At 43.6% G+C, this 27,145-nt stretch overlaps 1 protein-coding gene across 1 annotated transcript in view; it reads left to right on the forward strand.

Annotated features, from left to right (window-relative positions):
- FBN1 (fibrillin 1) overlaps positions 1–27,145 on the forward strand; it is a 228,301-nt gene that overhangs the window by 180,944 nt on the left and 20,212 nt on the right. Inside the window, exons 42-54 of the mRNA XM_037156471.2 lie at positions 1,052–1,123; positions 4,608–4,733; positions 7,689–7,811; positions 11,678–11,803; positions 13,765–13,881; positions 14,924–15,052; positions 15,687–15,806; positions 18,172–18,297; positions 22,072–22,221; positions 22,597–22,662; positions 22,931–23,047; positions 24,826–24,945; positions 26,668–26,790. Coding sequence (XP_037012366.2) covers positions 1,052–1,123; positions 4,608–4,733; positions 7,689–7,811; positions 11,678–11,803; positions 13,765–13,881; positions 14,924–15,052; positions 15,687–15,806; positions 18,172–18,297; positions 22,072–22,221; positions 22,597–22,662; positions 22,931–23,047; positions 24,826–24,945; positions 26,668–26,790 — 1,515 coding nt within the window. The remainder of the gene's footprint in view (positions 1–1,051; positions 1,124–4,607; positions 4,734–7,688; positions 7,812–11,677; positions 11,804–13,764; positions 13,882–14,923; positions 15,053–15,686; positions 15,807–18,171; positions 18,298–22,071; positions 22,222–22,596; positions 22,663–22,930; positions 23,048–24,825; positions 24,946–26,667; positions 26,791–27,145) is intronic.

Below are 27,145 nucleotides of genomic sequence, written 5' to 3' on the forward strand. Positions count from 1 at the left end.
GGATACTCATAGATTAAGGAATAAAGCACTACTAGAAGAACACACTGTGTTTACTTTAAGAAACCACAGACCAATTTTCAGCGGGTTTGACCAATAAGGCAATGGCCACCTTGAACCTCAGTTTATGTCATGCCATAGCAGTTACAGTCATGATCCAGAATGACAGAACCTCAGAAGGGACTGCAAATGACATTTAGTTCATTCTTCATTATCCACGTGATGAACTCAGGTGTGAGAGAGAAAGGTAGAGGGTCAGGGGAGGGAGAGAGAGAGAACAAGAGGGTAGCACCCAAAGAAGTCCATCCCCCCAAACTGAAGTAATGACATAAGCTGGTTATTTGACCCGAGTTAGCCATTAACAGACCTGATGTCAAGCACTTGGCTAGACTTACTGTGGTCTCCCCCAATCTGAGGAGGTGGCTTTTGTAAGCATCCCCTTTGTGCAGAGTAGAAGGAGACTCTCTTGCCAGTCCTTGAGTTCAGCAGTGACCATCCTTCTAAAAACCCAACTTCCTGCACCGGCTTCGATTCAACCAGCTGGTTGAAGTGCCGTCTCATTCAGCAAAATGTTGTGGGTCCTATTCCCAGTCAGGGCACATCCTAGATTTCGGGCTTGATTCCCAGTCGGGCCATGTCCAGGAAGCAACTGATTGATGTTTCTCTCACACGTGGATGGTTCTCTCTCTCTCCGCCTCCCTCCCACACCCGTTTTTTCTCTAAAATTAACAAATAGATCCTTGGGTGAGGTTTAAAAAAGATACCACATTTCTACAGGCAAGCTCCTACAAATGAATGTCACATGATATGGAGACCTCCGCTTCTCCCTCATTATCACGTCAGCATGCAGTCACTCTTCCCTCGGTATTTGTCATAAGAACAAAATGATAACATCTGTAGGAATTTTCAGATATATTTTTCAATTTAAATTCTTCAAAATACAGGTAGATGCTTTTCCAGAATGTTTACAAAGTAACTTCTTTCAGCCCAATCGTTGCTCTTCGTTGACCCCCGTTCCCACCTGGCTCACCCCACCTTTGTTTACTCACTGCAGATGAATTTGCTACACTCTGTGGAAGTCAGAGGCCTGGCTTCGTCATTGACATTTACACCGGCTTACCCGTTGGTGAGTTACGACGCCATCGGTGGAACTTTCTGGTTTTTCCTTTGTGTGAAGAAAAGGGTCTACACATTGTAATTTTCTCAGTTTGATTTCTTTTTCTTAGAAGGAAAAAATCATTAAACAATGTCATTACACTTTATTGAAACACTGATTCTTAGTTTGAAACAAACTGCACCAACACCCTGGGCAGCTCTGCCTAATTGGCAGCAGCATTTGTTGCTCATGATTAGGGGACTGGAAAGCCTTTCACAAAATTACAATCAGGCTTACTTAGTTAAACCCGGCCTAGGCGTCAACAAAAAGAGAGATCTGGGAGAAGGGCCAGTGATGTTTGATTTGACCGTAATTCCTAATTCCTCCTTCTGACTGAGACATGAGTTTAATATGACTTTTCACACTGATCCTCATACGTAGGTTGTTCCCATAAAGCCCTTCTTGTGGGTCAATTTTATCTTTCATGGAATCTCCTCTGGTCATCTGCTTTGGGCATTTCAGATATGAAATTTAAAAATTATGTATCTTTTCAATCTGAGGTCCCCATCTGGTAGCTGGAGCAGGGACCACTGCAGTTGCTACAGCTGCTTGTGCAGGATTCAAAAGGACTGCATCGTGGTCAGCCAACAGAGGCAATGCCTTTGTGGTTTAAAACCAAATAACATAAAAATAGAAAGCTCTTGCATTCTCCGAGTTTTTCCCCCCGTGTGATTTATACGCATCCTTAGATGCCCCTCTTCTATCTGAGCAACTGAGTGGAGTAGCAAACATCACCCCTTGCTTTGTTCCACGTTACTCCTAATAAGTAAACTGAAATCCACATCAGCCTTTCCAATGACCTTGTTTAAGAAAACAAGGGTCTGGTCCAGCAATCAGCGTGGCTCCCTTAGTGCCAAATCCATATGGCTCCACAGTCTAGTCTCTAGTCAACGTCCAAAGAAACTTCACGGTTTGGAAAGAAAAACTACTAAACGACATTGGCGTAAAACACCTGGCCCTCGCTGCTTTGTTTTTCCCCTTCCTGAAACAGATTTTCATCTCCGTTGAATCTCTGATCCGAAGATAAGTCGTGCTTAACAGCAGTAGGTCTCCACTGTCAGACCAGGCGTGTAGCCCAGCAAGGCCTGCCCTCCGAGGTTGGCAGAGGTCAGACTCAAAACAGCGTTAGCATTTCCCACTGGTAGAGCTGGAAAGGTCCCAGACATCATCCAGTCCAAACGCCTAGCTTTGCAGTTGAGGGGACAGAGGCCCAGAGAGGGGAAGGGACTCGGCCGAGGTCACCTAGCTAATTAATAACAGAGCTGGGACCAGATTCCAGTCCTGACTCACAGCTTGCTTTGCCTCTAGCTCTTGAAAACTGGAAATGTGATAGTGAGCAGTACACTTATTGTACCAGATTCCACCGTGACAAAATATTTAGATGACTGGGAAACTTTGTTTTATTTAAGCTTTATACTCTCCTTCTGAAAGGCCTTGAGACTGTTGGCATATAGAGCCCATTCGCATGGGGTTAAAACTGTAGCAAGTTTATTAATCTTGTCTTAAAATATAAACTTTTCCAAGTTGAAGTTCAAATGAAATCCAGACAGGAAAAGAAAATATAAATTTTTAATATATCTCTTTGCTATTTTATGCTGAACAATGGCTAGAAATTTGACCCAGCCCGTTATTGTTAAACATGATAATATATCACTTATATTTAAAAGAAATAAATATGAATATAGTATTTCATGTTTTAACCCATACTACAAGAATGTCGTCTGGATTAGTTTTTGTTTGTTTAACAGACACAGTTGTACTCTTACTTTGCATAATTTTTTAGCAATATAAATGACAAAGGTGTGAAAAATCTAAGAACATTATTACCTATATTCAAAATAGCAATATATCTTTTGAGATTTTAAGCTTTTTTTCCTATTAAAGATATGAGTTTTCCTTCAAACAAAATCCAGCCTTTTAAGAAGAGGGTCTAAAATAAATTTACAGCCTGTCAAATTTCTCCTTTAAAACAGATGGCTTTAGACTGTGATGCTTCCAAAATTACGGATTCTTTTGTAGGCGCTACTTAAGTCTATGGCCATCTTCTTACAACTTAGGCTAAGTGCTTCGCAAGGGCTCCTGGCCGTAATATGTAAATAAAAGTATCTCAGCAGCCATAACAGGAACCTCGTGAACTGGAGAGGATTGTCATGCAGATAGACCAAAGCTTTATGTCCCCTTCTACCTTGTGTTTTATGAATGTCAGCCAAGGGGCCGGTGGCAGGGCTCTGCAGGGCAACAAGCACTTTGATAAAGGTTTCGTGAGGATTCTATGACTGTGATGTGAAAAAACACAAGAGAGGCAGGACAGCTGGTTAGGGGACTCCTGGTATCAAATCCTGACCCTGCTTCCTGTTGGCTGTGTAGTCTTTGGCAAGTTCCATCCTCGGACCCGGCCTCAGTTCTATCATCTGCGTAGTGGAGGTAGTCTTAATACCTAGAGACCACCTGGTAGGGTAACTGATGATTCAGTGAGTAAGTCCAGGTAGACTGCTTGACACACATACAAGGCATGTAGCAAGTGAGGCGCTGCTATTAATGTTATTATCCTAGATAACATGGAATGAATGGAAGTTGGGAGCAGGTTATACAGAGACTAGACCAGCCAAGCTGGTAGGAGTGAGACCTGCCTGGCTGGCCAGCCCTGCTGAGACCTGAGTGTGGGTGGCTCTGCTCTCCTACTTTGGTTCTGTTTAAATGCGCACCAACTCCACTTCTGACTACTGGTTCCTAATATAACAAATTTTAATGGACACTCAACATTTGTCAGAGAGCATGCTGGGGGCTGTACCAGTGGTATCGCAGCTGGGTCCATTCCCTAGCCTTAGGAAGCCACAGCCTATTACGACAGCCCTTCCTCAGTGCCAGCTCTGCCTTCTCAGTCAGCTGGGGCCCAGGTTACACCCCCATACCAAACCCAAAACCTTGTAAAAGAAGAAGGGGGCATTGAGGTTGAAGTTGAAAGATCAGAGTTGACCATGACCATGGGCTCCTCCTCGGCTCTTTCCCAGCTCCCCTCTCCCTTCCTAGTCAAACATTACCATGCAGTCTGGGTAGGGAGGTTGCTGACTCTCTCAGCAGTCACCTCTTTCTACTCTCTGCGCAGTGTCCAGTGGGTACAAAGATGGCTCATACCTAGACAAAGAGGATGTTTTGAAACAATGTGAAAAAGACAGACACTAAATCCAGATAGACATGTGAGTGTCTGGAAAGTGATTCAGTTAGCTCAGTCTGACAGCACTGACATCCCCACGTCCATCACCTCCACTCCAACGTACCCCTTAACACATGCATGCATATGCATGCACACACACATGTGCGCATTTTCTCTCCTTTGATTTTACACCTTTGTTAAACATCGAGTTAGTAGTAGCTGACTTTCAAACCTAATGGACCCTCCACAGGGGCCATGTGCCCATACTCTGTCACTCACACATGGCTACTCTCTTCCCAGATATTGATGAGTGCCGAGAGATCCCCGGTGTCTGTGAAAATGGAGTGTGTATCAACATGGTTGGCAGCTTCCGATGTGAATGTCCAGTGGGCTTCTTCTATAATGACAAGCTGTTAGTTTGTGAAGGTAAGTGATGTTTTCACTGTATGATGTCCAGAAGTGAGCTAACTGGTGAGCTACTCGCCCACACACTTGGCCAGTTTCACAACACTGGAATTTCAGAAATCCATCAAGCTCTAACATAGTGAAGGGCACTGTTGGGAACAGCATGGAATCTTGGGCAAAATGATTCAGTAACTCCCAGTGGGAGAAGCGGGGCGTACCCTCCCCCCCACACACTGTTATTAGATTTCCCAGCCGATACGAAAAAGCCTTGTGTTCCTGGCTGTGTCCCGTGGACTGCTTTGGTTTCCCGCTGCCTGAGAGTGAGCATGAATGGTGAGTTCTCTTCCAAATGGAGCCTTTGCTGCTCCCAAGGGAAAACAAGGTTGATGCAGATATTCCAGATGCAGGAGAGAATTCCAAATGACGAGAACAGCAAATCTGATTTTATATGAAGAATGTTGGCATGCATGCAAATGGTACTTTCTTCATTTTCAAATTACCTCCCCTTACCATGTGTCTGTACTGTGATTCTGCACATTCCTTGATTCTGTACATTCCTTACAGCACTTCATCTTTTCCCTACATCTGGGGGAGATAGTGTCCTTTTATATTTTGGTAAAAGGAACGACATTACTGGTTATTAAATATACCATGTGTTCTAGGATGGCTGGAATAATTTTCTATTTAATATTTGAACTTGGAGCCTTTAGAAGAGGTTTTGTTCATGTTTGAAAGTGTTATTATCCCTTAGAGCGTGGATTAGAGCACATATGTCAACATTTCAATGTTAAAAAATATTTTTCTCCTAGACTGGGGACAATTATAGACCATGAGTGAAGTTATAGTTCTAAGCACATGCTTGTTAAATTCTCCTCACCAGGCTTTTGTGACTGTCGCCAAATCGGAACGTGTCCTTCAACTCGGCCTGCCGGGTAGGGGAGTGGGAGTGGGGCGCTGGCCATTCAGAGCCTTCCTAAGGACACAGTTGTTTCAGACCTTGGCCCGGCCCTGTACTGGGAAGGCTGTTAAGGCTCAGGTGTCCGAGGAGGAGGCATGAGGCCAAGAGAGAGGAAGCCCACAGCAGATGATCGTGAGGTGCTAGGGTTGGCTGCCTCTCTCAGCCAGTCTCCTGCCTTCCATGCAGGCCTCAGGGTGTCAGCCACCTCCCTCTGGCCTCGCCCCTTTGCTTTCATTTAGGGATCTCTTTGATGGTTCCTTTATCCAGGTGCCTCTTTAGCACTTATATTTGCTGAAGTGGCAGCCCTTGGTCAGAACCCATGGGCAAGGCCACCCATGACCACCAGGTCAGCCTAGACCTTGATTCACACTTGGGGGTTGGAAGCCTACGGCTGGGCCAGTGTAAGCCGCTTGCTGTCAGGGCAGCATTCAGTGGCTACGGAGATTACAAAGAGCTCTCCAGCTTTGGGTTTCCATGTCACAGGATATCCATCTGCAGGGTGAGTGTTTAATCCAGGGTCAGCTGCTTCCCAGCACACTCTCAGCTCTCAGAATCAGAAAATGAAGGTTGATTTAGTGCATGGCTCAGCAATGATAAAGCTGGAATGAATTCCAGAAGTGATTTACAGGGAGCTACTATGTGTCTGCTCTTCCCAAGTATGTGTATAATCGGATGTTAGGTGTCTGATGCCTCACCAAAATGCTTGTCTGTGACACCACTGGGCTTCTCCAAGGACACAAGCTACCCTCAATATTTCTGCACACCCTTAATTAAGAGCAGGGCAGACTCAATGGGTGAGGGGGTGCTGGGTGCTAAAACTTGAGGTCAGCATACTTCTGCTCCTGTGTCTGCTGCATGGAGAAACTCCTCTCCCCAGCACACACGTGTGCACACGCGCGCGCACACACACACACACACACACACACACACACACACACGACAGAAATTCCCACTGGCAATAGTTCTAACATTTTCCCGCCACAAAGCACAGGCCTAAGAGGTAGATGTATTTGCCGCCCCCTGGTGGGAACTTCCTCGCCTGAGCCAACTTTTGTAAAGCCCCGGTCCTGGTGCTGAGAACGGCCTCTTGCCTGTACGACAGGCTGTTTCTTTCCTGGAGTTACACTGAACCAAATTATTTCACTGGAGCAGGAACAAGGAACATATATTTTGCCCCATGGTAAGACTGGACCGTGCAGTAACTTTTGTTACGCCATGAACTTGAACTCCATTTTAATTACATTTACTACATAATTTGACCTACATAATGACATTTACATGAATTTAAGTGAAGTGCTTAAAAATATATATAGGCAAACAACCCCCTGAGGGCAGTCACAGCTTTGAAGTACACAATATCCATTTTATTCTTCTCTTTGATAAGGTGAATGGGGTTGTTCTCAGTAGTTTTATGTGCAGTGTGTTACATTTCCTTGACTTGACTGCCACGTGGCAGCAACTGAAGCAGGAGCCTCTACAGCCCTGCACTCAGAGTGGCGTCTGTGGACCGGGAGCACCGGCCTCACCTGGGAGGGAGCTTGTTGGAAATGCGGAATGTCAGGCCTTGCCCCTGACTCGCTGAGTGAGAACCTGCCTCCCGACAAGATTCCAGGCAATTCACGCGCACACTGAGGTTTGGGGTGCTCTGTCCTCTCCAGGTCCTTCGGCCTTCCCGACAGCAGCAACCTGACTGAACTGTGAGACCCTGGGTCTCTGAGCAAACACAAGTTGACTGGCACCATTTCTGTGCCTGTGTCAAGTCCTGACCATAGCAGTTGAGTTTCATGACCAGTTTCAGACGTGAGTGTCATTAGAAGCCACATGTGGTCACAGATCAGGCAGTCACATTTACGAAAAATGTTAGTAAAGTGGAAAAATCAGAAAGTGATTTTTCAGGCTTACATTGTTCAATAGAAGGGAACAAGCTAAGAAAATATAAATTTATTTCATGTGAGAGGTTCCATTAACTTGATACCAGGTTCTTTTCTCCGTTTAATGAAATTCTCTTGTGCTGGTAGATATCGACGAGTGCCAGAACGGCCCCGTGTGCCAGCGCAATGCCGAGTGCATCAACACTGCCGGCAGCTACCGCTGTGACTGCAAGCCCGGCTACCGCTTCACCTCCACCGGGCAGTGCAACGGTGAGTCGGTCCACCGGCCGGACATGCGCTCCCAGTGGGTTATCTCCTTTACACTGCTGAGTTCTAGTAACTGAACTGGACGAAAAAGGAAAATTGCTGACATGTCTAAACACTTACCTTTTTCCCTCTTTATAAAGGAGATGTTTTTGAAACAATAAATAACTCTTATATGTACATAGATTTCCTGGTTACCGATCTGCTACTCTGCCACAAATACAGATGCACACACACTTCCCTAACCAGTGTTCAAGACCAAATGCTTTTTATTTTATTTCACATAATCCCCCTTAGGCAGGTGAGGCTGCTGCCATCTCCGCCACACAGCCCAAATCTCCACAGGGCCGCTCTCCTAAACGATACGATATTGACCTACAAAAACAGACACAAGAGAAGCGGCAATCCTGTTCTTCCTCCTGAACAGTTTACAGATGAGAAATCCCTCACTGAGGGAGGCAGCATCTATTCACAGTCTTCTATTAGCTGGAAGTAACCTACGGGAGAATTAGAAAGCGTCTTCCAGAGGCTAGATTCCTCGTGTGGCTCACTTTTGTCAGGGTTGTGGCAGAAGCAAGGAGAAAGAGCATGCCTTTGACTTAAAATGATGGTAAGGTTATTGATGGTACCTTCTAGCCATTTGTATCAAATTGAAACACTGGTATTTCAGCCCAGAAGCAAAATGATACTTCAGAATGATTTTCTTGTATGTTTTAGAGTAATTATAAACCATTATATATTTAGCAAAAAAGGTCAGGAAGAATGTGTTGTTTTGCTCATGGCTCATTTCACAGGGAGTTTCCTGGATATTTTACCCATTTGTGAATGAAATAACACAAGGGAGCATGGTCAGATTTTCCTTGGGTTTCCTTGCCTACCAGTGATTAAGCGGTAGGAAGTACACTGCTCTCTGTAGGGAATTTTGCATTGTTTTATGAGGCCTTGGTGGGAAGAGGGTGTAGTAGCAGAACAGAAACTCACTTAGAGAATCAAGACTTGTTTTGTTGAGCTTAGAGAAACATGTGTAAGTGTTTAGCATTTTGTCAACAGAGCTGTTTTCATCCATGTATTTAAAAAAAATGACAGGAAAAGTTGGGACGTCTCTGATAGGAGCCACAATACCCCGGAGAAACTTGGCATTGAGGCCATTTCCTTGCATTTTGCTCTTAATTTATATTTCTTTGAAACTGGACGAAATAATTCCAATCAAAATAAAGAGTTGCTGATAATATAGAACATGTCATTTCACACCATTTCACATTCAGGCAAGACGTTATTTATACATCAAGAGAGCATGTCCAGCCAGGGCCTGCTAGGGCTTAAGCCCTGTCATATTTTCTTGTAGAACATTAACAAATGAAACTCATCAGGCATTAACCAGCCACAAGTTCTAGGAGTGAGTTGTTTGAAGCCCAAGCTCAACTTCCCTCATTCATTGAAATTAAAGAAAGGGAATGTACTTCAATTTTGCAATTCTTCAGTCTCTAAGGTTAAAGACTTCATTCGGGGGAAATGTCTTCATTTACATCTTACTTTAAAAATCTTTTGTCTTTGAATGCTGTCCTATATGTGGCATTCTTTTAGATGTAATGCAAAATACTGCTCTTTTCCTGTGTTTAAAATTAGAACTGAAGTTTTTATTTGAATTCCTAAGTACATTATTTCAAACTGCAAATCATAGCTGGCCATAATACCCACGTCGTTGCTGAGAGATCCGAGACAACAACTAATTAGATGTGTAAGCCTGGGGTATTGGTTGGGCTTCCGGAGCTGCACAGTTACAGCAATTGCAGCCCCTACTGAACTCTCTCAACCCGCTAAACACAAGAGACAGGTTCCAGCCACTTTCTCATGGTCTCTTCTCTCTCCACTGACTGAGTGGGTTCCCCACCACCGGCCCAAACCATGTTTAAATCTCCTGTCTCAACCTCAGACATAATCTCCTGGGAGTTCAAATCTTGATGCTTGAGAAACCTAGTTTTCTGGTCCCAAGACAAAGTGAACTTCACAGTTAAGTTCTATAGAATTGTAACTTCCTGTTTCACCAATAGAATCTCAAAATACAGAGTCCATGTTTTATTCTTTAAAAATCATCAGGAAGAAGGCAGTGTAGAAAAGAAAATTCCTGGTTGGGGATCCATTTCTAAGATCCGTAATGTTCTCTGTTTCCCCTGGGCCCTGGAGGTGAGACAGAGCTGACCCATCGCACACTCCTGGATCTGGCTCGACTGGCGGGCACTCACGCTTCGGGTCCACCAGGATGGGCCCAAAGACACACTCCTTCAGAGTTGGCTTCCTTCACCGACCTTGGCAGTGAAAATCTGTTTCCTCTGTCTGTTTCAGGGAGCAGGTTGCTCACTTTAAATCCATTTTCTCCGATGGAAACAATCCTAATTTTTTAAAAAAGATTTTGTTTATTTACTTTTAGAGAGAGGGGAAGGGAGAAAGAGAGGGAGAGAAACGTCAGTGTGTGGTCACCTGTTGTGCATCCCCCACTGGGGACGTGGCCCACAACCCACCTAAACGGTGACCCTTTGGTTTGCAGGCCGGCACTCAGTCCACTGAGTCACACCAGCCAGGGCAGGAACAATCCTAATTTGTTAAGTTAACTAGCACTTCTGCATAGGCTAGCTTAGTGGTAGCTCCTCCACTGTTCTATACCAATCCCCCCTCTTAATGAAATATTCAACCTCATCAGTATGATGATTCATCACAACTCTGAATGTTCTGTATCCTGGAAGAAAGCACTTGTGAAAATGGAAACCCAAGGGGTTGAAATGGAGGGGATTCAGCTCTGCTGAGCGCATCTGCTCTGTGTAGCAGAAAGCGCCCCGTCCCAGTTGCTGTCCTCTCAGTAGACAGGCAGGCAGGCAGCCAGCTGGGATCATTCAGCTGAGAGCAGGGGGCTGGCTGCCCTGCTTTGTGGCATTCACACCCGAGGGGCAGTCTTCGGGTGTGAAGACTGAGTCTGCTGTTTGCCTTCTTTTGTAACAATGGGAAAATCAGGATGAATCAGTGCTCTTAAAATTATATTTGCCTCAAACATATCCCGAGAGCTTTAAAAATTAAATTAGAGACATAAGTGGGCATGAAAGTACGTCAGGTGTGGATTCGTGCAATAAATTCTGCCCTGCAGATTACCAGATTGCAGGAGAGCAACAGAGATTCAGTTGATGATCAAAATAGTTCAGAGCTTAAAGGCTGGCAGAAGCAAGATGACAGGGTTTTCCTCTGAATGAGTATAAATAAAAAGAAAGAACTCTCATTAGGATTGTCAAGTGCTAATAGGAGCCACGCGGAGACATGAAGACTTGGTTAGGAAGGAACGAAAGTTCATGGGAATGAGACAAAACAATGAGGTGAAACTTGAACGAGGGACAGTGTGGGTTGTCCATCAGGAAAACCTATCTTACTGATGAGATTTGATTTGACTGTGATATAAATTTCCAGCGGAAACCGTGAGGGGTCAGTGATCTGAGGCAGCAACTTTTGACCAGGCAAAATACTTCAATTAATTCCACAGTCTGTGATGATGCTTTTAGGCAAATAATCAAATGGATTATCTCCCCGCCTGGATTTTTCTGCCCCCTGCTACTTCCAAGTTTCTCATCTTTCTCACCTTTGTTGGATGCCGCCCTGTTTTCCATTTTTTTTCATGTAGTGTTAACATACTCTGGATATGCCCAGTAAATGATAGTAAGTTCGATCCAACTTCCAGGCAAAAAGAAATAGAATGCTGGTGCTTGTTTTACAGGCTTGGTTTATAAGAAGCTCGGATTAGTCCAGAGAGCAATACCCAGGAGGAAGTTACTCCATTTGATTTTTTCCTCTAAGGCTCCACTTAAGATGCTAAATGTGCTTTTTACCTACAGATCGCAATGAGTGTCAAGAAATCCCCAACATATGCAGCCATGGGCAGTGCATTGACACTGTGGGAAGCTTTTATTGCCTTTGTCACACTGGCTTCAAAACAAATGCCGACCAAACCATGTGTTTAGGTGAGTGTGTGATTGTCGTTTCCTTGTTTTCTTCGCATCCTGTTGAAAAGCTTCATTTGCATCTGAACATATACAACAGTTAATGCTAAACCTCTCAGTAGTTGTTTTGCTGTTTATATAATAACACAAGCAGGCATGTAGCATTAACATCCTGTGGTATTTAATCCTTGGCGATCTGAACATCATAAACTTCTTCTTTGATATTCATTTGGCTGTCAGTCCAGGGAAACTTGACGAAGGGATAAATTTAGAAAACTATTTAGATAAAAAATTACTTTTTATTAATGTTAATGGCCTATTATATTTTATGATATTTATGTGGTTTTGCCTGGTTGGAACAGAGTGCAGCTTTTGAGTGTTTGAGTGTGAACAGTTTTCGAGGCGAGTCTGTAGTTTGCACCAGACACTCAAACGCACATTTGCAGATCCTACACAGACATAAAAAGTAAAGAAACATTTTCCTAGAGGAAAAGGGCTCACGATTTTAAATCTCTTCCTTGGTCTCAGTACTGAATCAGGATGTTAATTTAGACTAAACTTCAAATATGTAGTCAATTATTTTCTCTCTTTACCTCCTTTCTTTTTCTACTTTAAAGCAATATCCATTAAGTCTTTTGGGGACTTCATGAACATGAATGAGTTTCACAGCTGGAGAAAGAACAATCAATAGAGCGATGTTTAAAGTGTTTGCCTTTGGCTATAATTGGATTCATCCATTAGGGAACATTCTCATAAAATTCCCTCTTCTTCAGAGCAGATACATTTTAAATTAAAGGAGTATAATCAGCCCTGCTCATCACTGGGGAGCTAACCTCTGCATATTAATGTGACCCTGCCCACATTTCTTTCAGTCTCTTTCATGAGAATGATCTGCAACCCCCACCTAAGCACCTGCCCTCCCCAGGCTTGGGTTAAGGCAGAAGCTCTTGATTGCTGGCTTCCAGGGCGACTTCTCTGGGTGCATCTGCAACCACAGGCACACGGTCGGAGTCACTTTGGAGTCAGCAATAGCTTCCTGATTTGGGATCATAGACAATATACCTCCCTGTTCAAAATCCGAAAGGAAAGGACATCCTGACTCTGATCACCGCACTTGGCCAACCTGCGGGGTTACCTTCCACTGCCTCTCCCTCCCTGTGTCCTGGGCTCCCTCATCCTGCCCCGCTCTTTCACACCAGCAGTATCAACTTTGTTTCACTTAAACTCCTCATTTCCACCTTAGTGTATAATACATCTCAACTCTCTGTAAGAAAGGTGTCAGCTGCTGTGGTGAGGTGTAAAGACAACACAGCTTAACAAAGTAGTCAAAGAGAAGAGTTGTAGACCAATGAAAAACCAAACAGTAATTCATGCATGTTTGAGAGGAGCCAAATTCAGTGGCATCACGTTGGGATCATTCAGGAGAACATGACAAGTCACTTTTGGTGGGAGCACTGGTGGGTTTTAGGGGTGGACTGGGAAAAAGGGGAGATATCTACAATGCCAGGTGAGTTAGAAAGCTAATTTACTTGGTTGCTGATTGGAGGGTAATATCAGGTGACCCTCAGCTTTCTGGGAAACTGGGGTGAGAATCTTAAAGGCTCAAGTTTGCCAAAGGTGGCAGCAAATCAAGACCCAGATGTGCACAGAATTTTCCATTTGCAAGTGAAAATATTTGAGAGAAGTGGCAAGGGTGGAGAATTCTAGAAGTAAATAGAATAAAATGATCCTTGCCCAGTTCTCGCGTCCTCAGCTTGCCTCCTTTCACAAGCCACCCAGGCAATGACTTCCTCCCCAGGTTTAGAACCTTGCCCGGTGCCAGATTCTCACAGGGAGCAGCTGCTGCTGGGTCTACTGCCAACACCAAGAAGTCCTCAGCCTGTGGCTGGCACTTGTGAGATCTGAAATGCCCATTAGCCCAGGTAACAGTGCAACCTTTTCTGTTAGTAATCATGTTTTTCTACGTCTCTTGCTCCTACTAGACATAAATGAGTGTGAAAGAGATGCCTGTGGGAACGGAACATGCCGAAACACAATCGGCTCCTTCAACTGCCGCTGCAATCACGGCTTCATCCTGTCTCACAACAACGACTGTATAGGTGCGTGTGCAAAGTCGTCGGTCCCCAGGGGCAGTCGCTGTCACTTGTGTTCTTTGTAATTAGCATCGTTCCCAGTGTGCCAGCTATCTTTTTAAAGCGCAGGCCATCTTACGTACGACAGTTGGTTAAAAGGTTTGCCAACTATAGAGTGTGTGCTAATTAAATTTCATATATAGCAACTACATTCATTACTTTTATTAATATGCGTATTAGCAGCTGTAATGGGTATGTCTACTATGCTATAAATTAAATAAATTTAAAAGTAATTGAATTTATTACATTTTAAAACGTACAAAAGTGGTTCTTTATGTACAATTACATAATTTATGAATCAGGTGGGCCTGCTTGTTCACTGTAGCCTCTCTTAAAAGAAGTAAATTATTGAATCTATTAAAACCTCTTTGTAAAACATGCTACATTACTCATAAGTGAGGGTAATGAATCAAATTTGTATTGTTCTTGAGGCTTATTTCATACAATTTTAATTATGGGAATACTTAATAATACTCTCAGCTGTATTGTGTGTTAGTAATTTAGTTTTAGCCATTAAAATTAAACCTAAAGGGAGATTAAGGTAAACTCATACAAAATTCTAGTATGAATTGTCAACCTCTAATTAATAGAATTGTATAATGTTATTAGGTTTTGATAGGTGCTCAAAGCCAGGTTTTTTAAAAGATTTTATCTATTTATTTTTAGAGAGGGGAAGGGAAGGAGAAAGAGAGAGAAACATCAGTGTGTGGTTGCCTCTCACTTGCCCCCCACTGGGGACCTGGCCTGCAACCTAGGCATGTGCCCTGACTGGGAATCGAACCTGCGACCCTTTGGTTTGCAGCCCACGCACAATCCACTGAGCTACACCAGCCAGGGCAAAGCCAGGTCTTTTATTACAAACTAGACTTTCACTGAAATGTCTAATGTTTGGCTGAGCCAGTAAAGGCCACTGAAATTCAGAACAAATATTTTTCTCTTTAAAGATCTTGCTCATTGCCGGGATTATGACATTTTCTTTGGGATATATCAAAGAATATTTTTTTGGCAGATGTCGATGAATGTGCAACTGGAAACGGGAACCTTTGCAGAAACGGCCAGTGCATCAACACAGTGGGGTCCTTCCAGTGTCAGTGCAACGACGGCTACGAGGTGGCTCCGGACGGGAGGACCTGCGTGGGTGAGTGCTGCCTCGGAGGGGCCCTCCGCAGAGCTTCCCTGGGGGCCACTCAGAGGGGCCTGTGGGTTCCATGACACCCTTCCTTCCGGAAGCCTGGAGGGAGAGAGCAGAGTGGAAGGGCAGTAATTCTGCCCTCTGCACACACATACACAGAGAGACACATGTACAGGGCACACACATGGACACAAACACATATACTCAGAGGCACACACAGAGACACAGAGACACACACAGACACTCTTGCAAACACATACACCACTTTCCCCCTCAGCTTTTAAAGCTAAGTTGTTAAACTCACGGAGAACAGTTAAACTGTGAGAGCTGAACTGTCCTATTAGAGGTTGTAATTCCCTTTCTTACATTTTTGTCTTCAAAGTAACTATGTAGTAAGCTCACATATGATATTTTGGCTGCTCTCAAAAATCTTCCTATCCATTGACTTTCTACATGCTACACATTTCTGATTGCTGTTAAAGCCGTTTTTATTGAGTCATTAATTTTTCTCTGTGATAGAGTTTTGTGGACTTTAATTGGTTTTATTTATTTCTTTGATTTGATTCCAGTTCCTTTGAATTTTAATTGTTTGATGGAAATTATGCAAGTAGAAACCTCTGCCTTCTTTTTTTCTTTGCAGATGTCAATGAATGCGCTCTAGAACCTGGGAAATGTGCGCCAGGCACCTGCCAGAACCTGGATGGGTCCTACAGATGCATTTGTCCACCTGGATACAGTCTGCAGAATGACAAGTGTGAAGGTAGGAGGGGTATCGGTATTTGGAAGTAAGTGGTATTGGTTACTGCACTGGCTTGTCAGAGTCAAAACTTTTGTGATGGTGTGATGGTGTCTTCATTTTGGAATACTTTATTGAAAACAAATCCAAGAGCAGAGGGTGTGACTTATGGCCTCATACTTAGATGGTGAGGCAAGGGCAGCTAATTCTCATGCTAATCCCTGAAGTTACTTGCTCTGTGCATAGTGGTGGTCAGATGACCTTGACTCTTTTCCAATGTGTGTGCATGCAGCTTGTAAAAGACCTCAGATTCCATGTTTTTAAGTGCCAATAGTTTGCAAGTAGCTCCCTGCTTCCTGTTAAAAATATTTAAATGACCACATTGAAGGTTGGTGCAGAAGGCAATATTATTTGTCTATGTTGTTCTGACCTAGAGAGAGAGGAATGTGTTACTACAAGGAAATCCTCAGTAAATTTTTTGGACTACCTCCCTCAATACATATATCATTGCATGAAATGAACAACATTAATTGTCAGAACTTCATAAATAACTAGGGTCAAAAGGATTCTTAAGAAATCACCTAGCCCACACTCCTGCCTTTAAACAGGACTGCATTTAATCCATAACGAGTGAGAAATTTCTCCACTCTTAATATTATCTATGAGAAATTTTATTCTATATCCAATTTAAATTGTAGCCAAGTGATAATATTATAAATGGAAACATAAAATCAAAATTAGGCCTAAATGCAAATTATTAAACATGTTATTTTACTCTTAAAGATCACTTTCATTCACTCCATGATTAACTCAAACTTCCCCCAGAAGGAACAGAATGGAAATGTATGGACAGAAAAACAACTTCCCGAATAGTCCCTAAATGTGCCCACCCTACAGTCTTTGGCCCCACTCTTAGGAAGTCAACATCTCCAGGTTAATTTCTACTGTGATAGAAAGAATCATAACAGCATAACAGTAGCCAAAAAGAGATGTATGAGCATTTTCACCAAAGTTGACCTTTACGGCAAGGTGGGATGTTGCGGTGCAGAGTGTGGGAGAGAGAGTAACGTGGTCATCAGCAGCAGCGCAGATTTGTTAATAAACCACAGGAATGGGATGCAGTTATAAATGCCATGTAATAACATGGAGTGATGAAGCGCTAGCTTCCCATTGTACAAGAGAGTCACTTTGCATTGTACTTTTGTAAAGTATCTTTTGTGTGGTGTTTACAATGTTCAGGCAAGATAAAGAAGTTCATTTTCTAACTTCCCTTTATTTGGACCTTGTGGGAGTAATGGTGTAATGCAAATAAATGCACTCTGGTGCAGGCAGAACTCTTCACACAAACATGAGAATAGAGTCCCAAGATATGAGAGATATGTGTTTTCTTGTGGAAAAAAAAAGCATTTCCATAAAAATAATATGGGTCAGAATCAAGAGTTACAAATTTTTTCATGATAAATTTCTGCTGAAAGGGGAAGTGGTAAACAAATCTGTGGCAAAGAGGGGCTGTATATTTTTCATAAACAGGGTGATCATGTAACCTATTGACCAAACCAGCACAGGTTTGAAGCGGGCACCATTAATAATGAGGCCAGGTCAACAGATATGAGCTAGTGCACTCCCAGGCAAACTAAGGCCTGGGGCTGCTCAAGCTATTCAGACTTTACCTTGGACCACCTTTGATCACCCCTTTATAATAGCCAAGATGCTAAAGGACCCATGACGCAATTCTATGTGTGTCAGATTCCTATTGTCTGCATGATGAAAGAAAAGCTACAGGAAGACATCTTTGTGTTTTCAGAAAAACAAACCTGCATGTGAGAGTTCAGAGCTGCATCTTCCGTGATCTGTTTAGCTCACGCTTTATAGGATTATTTTCCTAAGTCTTAGTGTCTTCGTAAAAGTCACAGTGCGAGGGCTGTAGTGTGAGATACTGAACAAAGCACTGTGGGTGAGTGGAGGAAAATAAATTTGGTTTGAAGGCCTGGGTCTCTCACTGAGTAACTCAGTGTGTTGCTTCACACTCCACAGCTTCTGCTCAGTGTGCAGGGGTGAAGTCTGACTGGGTTTGTTGCTTCTTTCCTAGCTGAGGGTAGAATGAAATTACTCAAACTTTTCTACTCAGTCTGGGTAAGAGATGTTTCTCATTGCATCCCTTAGAAGGTACTTGCAAATTCCATTTGTATAACAAGAACTATCAAAGCTAATTTTTTAAGAATCATCACAGCCTAGAAGTATACCCATAGCATTGCGATATGGGAAATTATCCTCATAGTCAGGAGAATTCTGCAAGTCAGTTGCATTTTGTATCCCCACATTTTACATTTAGTGCCTGACCGTGTCTTCTTTGTGTTTTGCCTTTGTCTGACACATGTAATTCTTTTAGATATTGATGAGTGTGTTGAAGAGCCAGAAATCTGCGCCTTGGGCACATGCAGTAACACCGAAGGCAGCTTCAAATGTCTGTGTCCAGACGGGTTCTCTTTGTCCTCCACCGGAAGGAGGTGCCAAGGTAAGAAGGGCCTTCGAAGGCTTTAGACTTTCATTACCCTGTGTCTATGTGGTGTGGTTTTATTTTCAAAATATGGCAAAGCTGCGGTCCTTTGTGAAAGAGAAGATGGAGAGTTTTTAGTCACCCAGACGTGTAATGACTACCATATGTGAGAAAGTTCATTTTTACTTTTAAGGTTAAACACTCATCCATCAAGCTATGGTTGCTTGTGCAACAACTGTCCTGGCGCTCAGACCGCTGTCCCCCACTAAGAGCACAGATGCCGGTAGGTCAGTGTGTGGGGATGCACCCCAAGCCACTGAGTAGGTCAAGGCCTGGGGGGATCAGCCACCAGACACACAGTTTCTGCCTCTGAGGAGGTAACCTAGGTAACTGTGCGCCAAAACCTAGAGTTTCAGGCACAAAAATGCAGATTAACCCACATGTTCCTAGGATGTAGTGTCCATCCTGCACACCACAGGTTTTCTAAGAAAACAGAAGAATGAATTTGAATGGACCAGGATTCCTGCTGGGCTGTGTGCACTTAAACAGAATCAAAAGGGAGCCTGACCTTCAGCTGAACAGGGTGTGCTGTGTCCCAGAAGATGGCTTAGATCTCACTGAGCAATGCAGTTGTGTGCGTCTGTCTACTTTGACGAACTAGTGTAACAGGTTCAAGACAACACACACACACACACACACACGCACGCAAGCACAGGTTTCTTCCCCTCCACCCTTGCCCCAGCCCCTTTTTGTTGTTTGTTATTGTTCTGGGTTTTTTTGTTTTGTGTGAATGCATGTGCGTGAATGTTTGAGTGTTTGTTTTGCTTCCATATTACCAAATGAGAGGCAATGGATATCATTTAAAATTTTAAAAGTTAAGTTTGAAGTCTCAGCCCTGCGATTTTTAGCCTGGGACAAGACATTTTATCTTTCGTAAGCTCACTATTCTCATTTGAAACAGCAGTAGTGATACCTGTCTCACTGAGCATGTGACAAAGCTTTGTCAGTTCCTGAGTACTTCATAGACTCCTGTCATTCTAATGGATCGACTTTTTACTTTGTAACTGGTGATTTAGTGACCCACTATTTCAGAGTGAGAAAGGGGAGAGCCAAGGGTTCTCCAGTGGGTCTGACCTTACATACAGGTCGCTATCAGAGGCCCATGTGGGTTTGGAGGTTGTGGGTGGGGTGGTACTTGATTCAAGCAGATGCTCGGTCTGTGTGTCAGACCAGCCAGATACATTCTAACTTCTACTTGTTGGTTTTCATGTGCCTTTGGCTTGGCCTGCGTTTGGAAAGAGAGCAGTGAGAAACCAGGTGTGAATCTGCCGATGTGGCAGGCCAGAGGAAACTCATAGGCTATTAATTCAATTTGCGCTGGCCTGTCACAGAGCAAGCGAACGCTGCAGGAAGAATCGGCCCAGCTGTGCGCAGCCCTGCCACATGCTCAGCTCCAAGAGGCAGAGCCAGGACTGAGGAATGCAAGCAGAGAAAGTGACTGTTGTAGTTCTGATGAAATTTCAGAGGTCATTGGGGGCTCTTTGCAGAGGGACTGGTGAACAGGCATCCTAGCGAGCCCTAGTTTAAGTATGTGGACAAGCACCGTCCTCTTTCCCAATGCAAGGCACCTTTGGTTAGTAAACCAATTCTAGAAAATCACCACAAGCAAATGGGAATCTCCCACAGAGCACAGATTTTGCTGGAGCCAGGGAATCAAGACCAGGGTTTTTCTTATAAGATGACAAATTAGGAGTCAGGCTTCTATTGCCCATGAAATGAGAAAACTCCACAGAACTACAGATAATGTTTTGCAGGAACAAATGTGATGGGACTTGGCACTTGAAGGTCGCAGATGAAAGGAACCACTGCCTCTCACAAAGTGCAGTGCAGGGGATTTGTCCCCGGGGCTCACCCAGACTTCATGCGTTGGGGCCCCTGTGCAATGCCTGCATTTGTTTTTCAGAGGGTGGGGTGATGGCATGGTGTGGGGGAGGCTGGGCTGAGGAACTGGGTTGGTGGTACAAGGGAGAGAGAATGAAAATTTTAACTAGTATTAGAACATGCATGTGTCTGTGTTGCAAAGAAACATTACAAGTTGCAAGGTAAATGAAGGAATTAAATGTTAATATATTTGTTGAGAGGTTTTGATGAGTGATCACTAAATTATATCTTAAGATAGATGTAGGCATAAATAATAAAAACAGGACCAGTAAACACAAAACCTCATATGTAACAGTGAACTTGAAGAAGGAAGCAAATCAAAAGCGTTCTTTAGGAAACTGTAGTTTGGCAAATCCTGAAGCTTCTGAGCAAAGCAAACGTTTGGTTGGCAGGACAAGGCTGGTCTTTAATTGCTCTTGACCTTCCAAAGAGTGGTTGACTGAAGGGTACCTGTGAGGTCCTACCCATAATAGATGCAGGAGGGAAGTGAAACTGAGGAGATAATTTATCTGGAAAAGTTGGTTAAAGAAGTCGAACAGGTTCACTGAAGGGGCCAACTGAATTTCACTTACCAGAGCGTGGTAAAACAGAGAGATAGATTAGAGAGAGAGAGAGAGAGATTGTTACTTTAATTAAGGAAAATTTTGCTGCTACGATCTTTGGCGACTCAATTATTCTCACATTGTCTCATTTGTCATTAAGTAAAAGTTGGCGGAATTGTCATAACAGAAATGCAAAGGTGACCATCAAAGTCTGGTGCCCGAGACTGGGAGACAGTGATGGGTGAGAGCAGAGCAGGTCACAGCTGAAACAGGGAAATGGTGCAAAATGGATACGAAGCATTTCCTTAAACCTGCAGATACTGCCTCTGTAACTGGAGAGGAGTTTGCAGGGCTTTGGAAGTCAAGTTTGAGGGAAAACACACTCCAGGCTCTTGGATGAGCTCACTTTTCAGAGTCACCCAATTCGCTCTATAAGAGATGGAAAAGTCCACTGCCAAAATTATGTCAGGCAATGTTGGAGAATTTTGTAGGAACTAGATCCCATATTCCATGTTGGAGTCACCAAGAAATAATCAATATTAAAAAAATACATTCTTTGAAAGAAAGATTGTTCTCCCTCTCAGTCCCTCATCTCCCTGCTCCCCTCTGTACCTCGCTTCTCTCTGAGAGGCAAACCAGGCTTCTGTGTGTGTGTGTGCGCGTGCGTGTGTACAATCTGCAGGAAGCTCCACAGACACTGGGGTGACCGCACCTGCATGAGCAGCTGCTTCAGTAAGTCACCATTATGTGGGGTTCCTACCAGTCCACAAAATTGTCACATTTTTATTTGCATTGTGCCTGGAATCTGGAGTTTTTCTTTGGTTCCAGGGCTTAGAGGACACAAAATAAACAGCACAGTGTGATACCACAGTAAGTGCTAGAACTGGAAGGTCTACCTTTACCTCGGGTGCTTGCTCAATGTGATGCAAAACATGTGTAAGCAGAATTACCAGGGAAGGGATCTTGTGAATGAGTCCATTTCTGGATGTCCCCATCCTGAAGTCACTGGTGATGTCATTTTTGAAATGTGACCCGGTGTTCATTTTTATTATTCACATCAGGTTGTTTTGGAAAACTGGCTAAAATGAGAAGTAATATCGTAAAAGTCAGGTAGATTTGTCCGTCAGCTTTCACTGCAAAGGTTACCTATGACTTTCCAGATGTCAGCTCAGTAATCGCTATACCCACTTGAGGAGCATTACTATAACAAAGAGAACACTTTTAACAGGACAGCTTGTTTCTTACTCACTATTACACATCAACGATTTGTAATAGCAACCGAAGTTTCTCTCTTGACTTTTTGCTGCAGATTTGCGAATGAGCTACTGTTACGCAAAGTTTGAAGGAGGAAAGTGTTCATCACCCAAATCCAGAAATCACTCCAAGCAGGAATGCTGCTGTGCCTTGAAGGGAGAGGGCTGGGGAGATCCCTGTGAGCTGTGCCCCACTGAACCCGATGGTACGTTCACGCCTGCGTTTCTCGCTGGGCGATTCAAGGTGCGCACTGGCCATGAAGGAAGGCCAGAGGCCTTTGGGAAAATAAGAAAATTTAGCTTAATTGTAAGTCTAACCAAAATGGTCATTAAAATTATCTTATCTCAGGAGCTAAGGTGGTTATGCTCTTCCAAACTATGTGATGAAGCTGAGCTGCCCAAGCAGTAGGCACAGCAGCTCACGGAGCCTCGTTAACTGTCTCTGGGGTCTGGGCCTCGTTCGTTCACTGTTTCCCGTTACGTGCAGCACGTGGCCGTCTGGCCGCCCTGTAGTGCTTGGGAAGGGGCCTGTAGCTGTTGCCGCTGGTCTCCCTGTTAATGAGTGTGCCTCCTCACCACAGAGGCCTTCCGCCAGATCTGCCCCTATGGAAGTGGGATCATCGTGGGACCTGATGATTCAGCAGTTGGTGAGTGGCCTGTGCTAGAGTCTCAGCCTTTCCGCGCGCCAGCTCCTCATCCTTGCTCATTTCTGGTGGTTCTTGTTTCTTCACGCCCATCTTCAAAAATTAAGCTCTGTTTCTTTGTCTTTTCATTTAGATAACCAGCTGTATTATTGTATTGTATATACAGCATTGTATTATAATAGATACTTCATTGATTAACACTGAAGTGATTACAATTTACATCTGTGTTTTTTAAAATACCTTGTTATTCGCTCTTTTTCCCTCCTTTAAGATATGGACGAGTGCAAAGAACCCGACGTCTGCAAGCACGGGCAGTGCATCAACACGGATGGCTCCTACCGCTGCGAGTGTCCCTTTGGGTACATTCTGGAAGACAACGAATGTGTGGGTCAGTAACAGGTCGGCTCCTTCCACTGGGATGGCATGACTTCAAAATGAAGCTTACAGCAGTCACACGAGGAAGTTGCAGTACCAGGATGGAACAGAAATAAGTTCTGTTCATTCCTTTGTATATCATTTATCTGCAGTACTAAATAGCTGAGGCCCCACTGCCTGCCAGGACCTTGCGAGGCTCTGTGGCTACAGCAGTGAACCAAGCCAACACGGCCCTTCCTTGCATGGACCTAAGGCTGACGGGGAAGCCAGACACTGGGCATATTCGAAGAGATAGTGGAAAAAGACAGAATTATAACAAAAATGTTCCTGAAATTTAAAAAAAGTTCAATGGTCATCATCTTATTCTCTCGATATACAAAATACAAAACATACCCAGATTTTACCACACTTAGTAATGTGCTATATACCACTGTAATCCCATTTGTTTTAAGCTTCTAATCAACCTTCTGTGCCTGACCTTTGACCTCTTAACCCACACTAACTCCAAATGGAATCCAAGTGTTATGATTATTTATCTAAGAAATCCAGACCTGAGTTAATAATGAACATTATTAACGAACATTAAGAGTTTGTCTGTGTACATTAGGAAGTGTTCCTTCCACACAAGAATTCGGGGCATGAGGGTCTCAGCCGCAATGACAGCTACGGGAGCGGAACAAGTTCTTTAGGTCTTAGAGTGTAATATTATGCAGATGGACTAAATTATTTCTAATTGCCTTATAGCTCTAAAAATCAGTGATATTGTGATTTTTATTAACTTGAAGGAGATCTAATATTCCTTACAGTGAATGAAGTGCAGTTTCATAGCAGAACAAAAGCAAAGTTGTCTGCGTTTTCTCTCTGGCTCTTCCGTTAGTGCTACTCTGCGTGTGAGACCGGAGCCTCCTCACCTAGGCTCTCGCTACCATATTCTCTTGTCTTCATTGCTGAATTCAGAACCCAACATAAACAGAACCCTTGATGATAGGCCATTACTTTTCTGTGCCTGACATAGCTAAAATACAATGCTACTTCTCAAGTTTTTCCAAAGAGAGATACTCTCCCCCAGAGATGCTTCAGATGAGGATTCTAGGTGGCTGGGTTGGGAGGCATATATGTTTCTTGGACCTCCTTGGTAAGACTGGTTGGCTCTCCACAGATATTTAGAGAGAGCATACCCTAAACATATTTCTTTCTAGACTTTCTTCTGCCTAATGTAAACCATATGGTTTCAACAGAATCAACAAAATCTACTTGAATCTTGATTTTATCCAGTATATTAATTTTGCTTAACCTCTGGTCTCTTATTTTGTGTAAGTTTAGTCTTCTATTTTATATCTGGCTGAGATCCATCCTGTTTAAGGCTTCTTGGAAAGTGATGTAATGTAAGGCCAAACTGGAGATGAATTTCTAGCTTTAAATAAGGGAAAACTTTTGACTTGTGAGAGAAACATGGCTTTAACCCTTTGAGCATCTGTAAATCTTCCTCCCACTAGAAGATTTACTTCTTTATAAGGTGGGAGGTTGGAGAAACTCGCAGAGAGGAGCATTGTGGGGGCTGGAAGCCCAGGTGCTGTCAATGCCACTGCCACTGCCACTTAGCAAGTCAAATTTGATAGCTAGAAATTTGTCTGTGGTAACAAGACGTGCCTTCCTTCTTTGCAAGGACAATGAGAGTACAAGAAGACATAACAGATGCAAGTACTCTGATAGAGTGAAAATTATCATCTGAGTGTAAGCCCATTTTGTCTCAATTCATCCTGTTTTGAATATACACCTGGTCACTTGCAGATACTGACGAATGTTCTGTGGGCAATCCTTGCGGAAATGGAACCTGCAAGAACGTGATTGGAGGTTTTGAGTGCACCTGTGAGGAGGGATTTGAGCCTGGTCCAATGATGACTTGTGAAGGTAAGCCTCTTAAATGCAGAATAGTTGGTTACATGTTCTGGTCTTGGGGACAACAATTGGTTGATTGCAATTCTCTATATGAAATACCAACTCAGGATATATCGAATAAAGAACACCTGGGCCTGATGGGCCATTCCATCATTTCTTCTCTGGCCTCCTCTCTGCAGGGAGTATCTGAAATAGATATGAGTGGCTCGTGGCCCAAGTTACGCTGCAGATCATGCAGAGTCCTCGGTAGCGTCTCCCTACTAGTAATGTTTGGATACAACGTGTGTCTTGTTTACTGTCTTCTCTCTTATATTCCATTTTCCTCTTCTGTTTTATTTTCATCTTGCATGCTCCTTTTCTTTTTCTTCTCCTTTTCCTTTTCTATTCATAGAAGTATCTGCACACTGAGATAACCACCAACACCCTTCAGCCATCGTAGCAAAAAAAGATTGCCTATATGCTATAAGTATCTGCCAGTGCGCCTGGAAGAATGTATGGAAAGAAAGAAAAGCCGGGAAATATCTACCAGAGTGGTTCTCAGAGGGCGGTCCCTGGGCCAGCAACATCAGCCTCATCTGGGAACTTGTTAGGAATTCAAATTTGTAGGCCTCACCCTAGACCTCCTGAGTCAGCAGCTCTGAGCCGGGGGCTCAGCAGCCGTCCAGGTGGTTCCAGTGTATTCTCAAGTTGAGAACCACGAGTCTGAGAAAAGGATGAAGGGGAAATGAAAGGAGATGGCAAAGCTGGTATTATCACGAGCTCTTCCTTAGAGAAATGACCCATTGATACCCGTTGTTGAAGTTGTGGGAGAATCTTTCAAGGTCATCACTAACTCGTGATCTGGGATCTCACTGATGATCTCAGGGGGCATCTGTGGGCTCAGGGAAAAACACGAAAAACAAGATGGTCTGTTTTAACCCTGATTTTCCAAAAACACATTCTGATGGTTTCAAACCATGATACCTACAGAGATCACTTTCATCCATTAACAGTAAAGTCATTCTCATCTATTTAAGGCTCTCACCTGGCCATCACTGTGACCTGAGTATCTCTGAAAGTGGTACGATAATTCAGAACACTACCTTCTTGGGCATAAGAACTATATTATCTCACAGAAGCCTCTCTTCTATGGGGAAAAGGAGGTGTTAGCAATGTTGGAGGGTCGGCCTCTGTTCTGACAACTGGCTTGGTGTTTGCTTTGGCTGAGTGGGGTAAAACTGTTGCCACTGCATGTCACTTTGGGAGTAGCAAGGAGTCAACTTGAGGCTTCAAAGCCAGAATGTTAGGCTTCCTCGCAGGGGTGTCCAGCCTTTTGGCATCTCTGGGCCATACTGGAAGAAGAGTGGTCTTGGGCTACACATTAAATACACTGGAACACATAATCATAAAAAAATCTCATAATGTTTTAAGTAAATTTTACAATTTTGTGTTCGGCCACATTCATAGCCATCCTGAGGTACATGCAGCCCATGGGCCACGGGTTTGACGCCCCTGGATAGGGTGACTTAGAATTTCTCATATCCACCTAAAAATGATTCATCATCACACAAGAACAACAAGCTGGGAGGATCAGGATATGTGCTTACCCTACTCATTTTATAATTTACTGAAAACCAGAGACTGCTTAGTCCATCCATGTCTATAACAATGGAGCATTTCAACTGCTGGTGGAAGCAGATTGCTTCTTTTGGTTGATGGCCTTGATCCATTGTTTTCTTATTATTTCCACTGCAGATATAAATGAGTGTGCCCAGAATCCCCTGCTCTGTGCTTTCCGATGCGTAAACACTTATGGGTCATATGAATGCAAATGTCCTGCTGGATATGTTCTGAGAGAAGATAGGAGGATGTGCAAAGGTGAGATATCCATGTTCAAGGTCATCCAAACTAGGGAGTTCTCACACTATCTGTGATGGGAGATATCTCTCCAAAGCTTCTAACAGTAGAGGGGGACTGGGAATTGGGAAGAACTGCTATAGTCCGTGGGCATTATGAGGGTCACCACTGCTACCTTTCTGAGTAAATTGTAGCTTGAGGCATCCAGCTGAGTCAAGGGCTGAGTGACAGATCCCTCTTAATTCCCTCTGCATTGCGTCCCAGCCGTGCTGCAAACATGAATGTATAAAGAAGACATTTCCCACATTCAAGAAGTTCAATATAAAGAAGTTGAGCCAGAGATAGTCTGTTCATCAAAGAGAATGAAAAAGCATGC

This window comes from Artibeus jamaicensis, unplaced genomic scaffold, assembly GCF_021234435.1.
Source record: "Artibeus jamaicensis isolate MK-2021 breed Jamaican fruit bat unplaced genomic scaffold, CSHL_Jam_final contig_548, whole genome shotgun sequence".
Taxonomy (NCBI): Eukaryota; Metazoa; Chordata; class Mammalia; order Chiroptera; family Phyllostomidae; genus Artibeus; species Artibeus jamaicensis.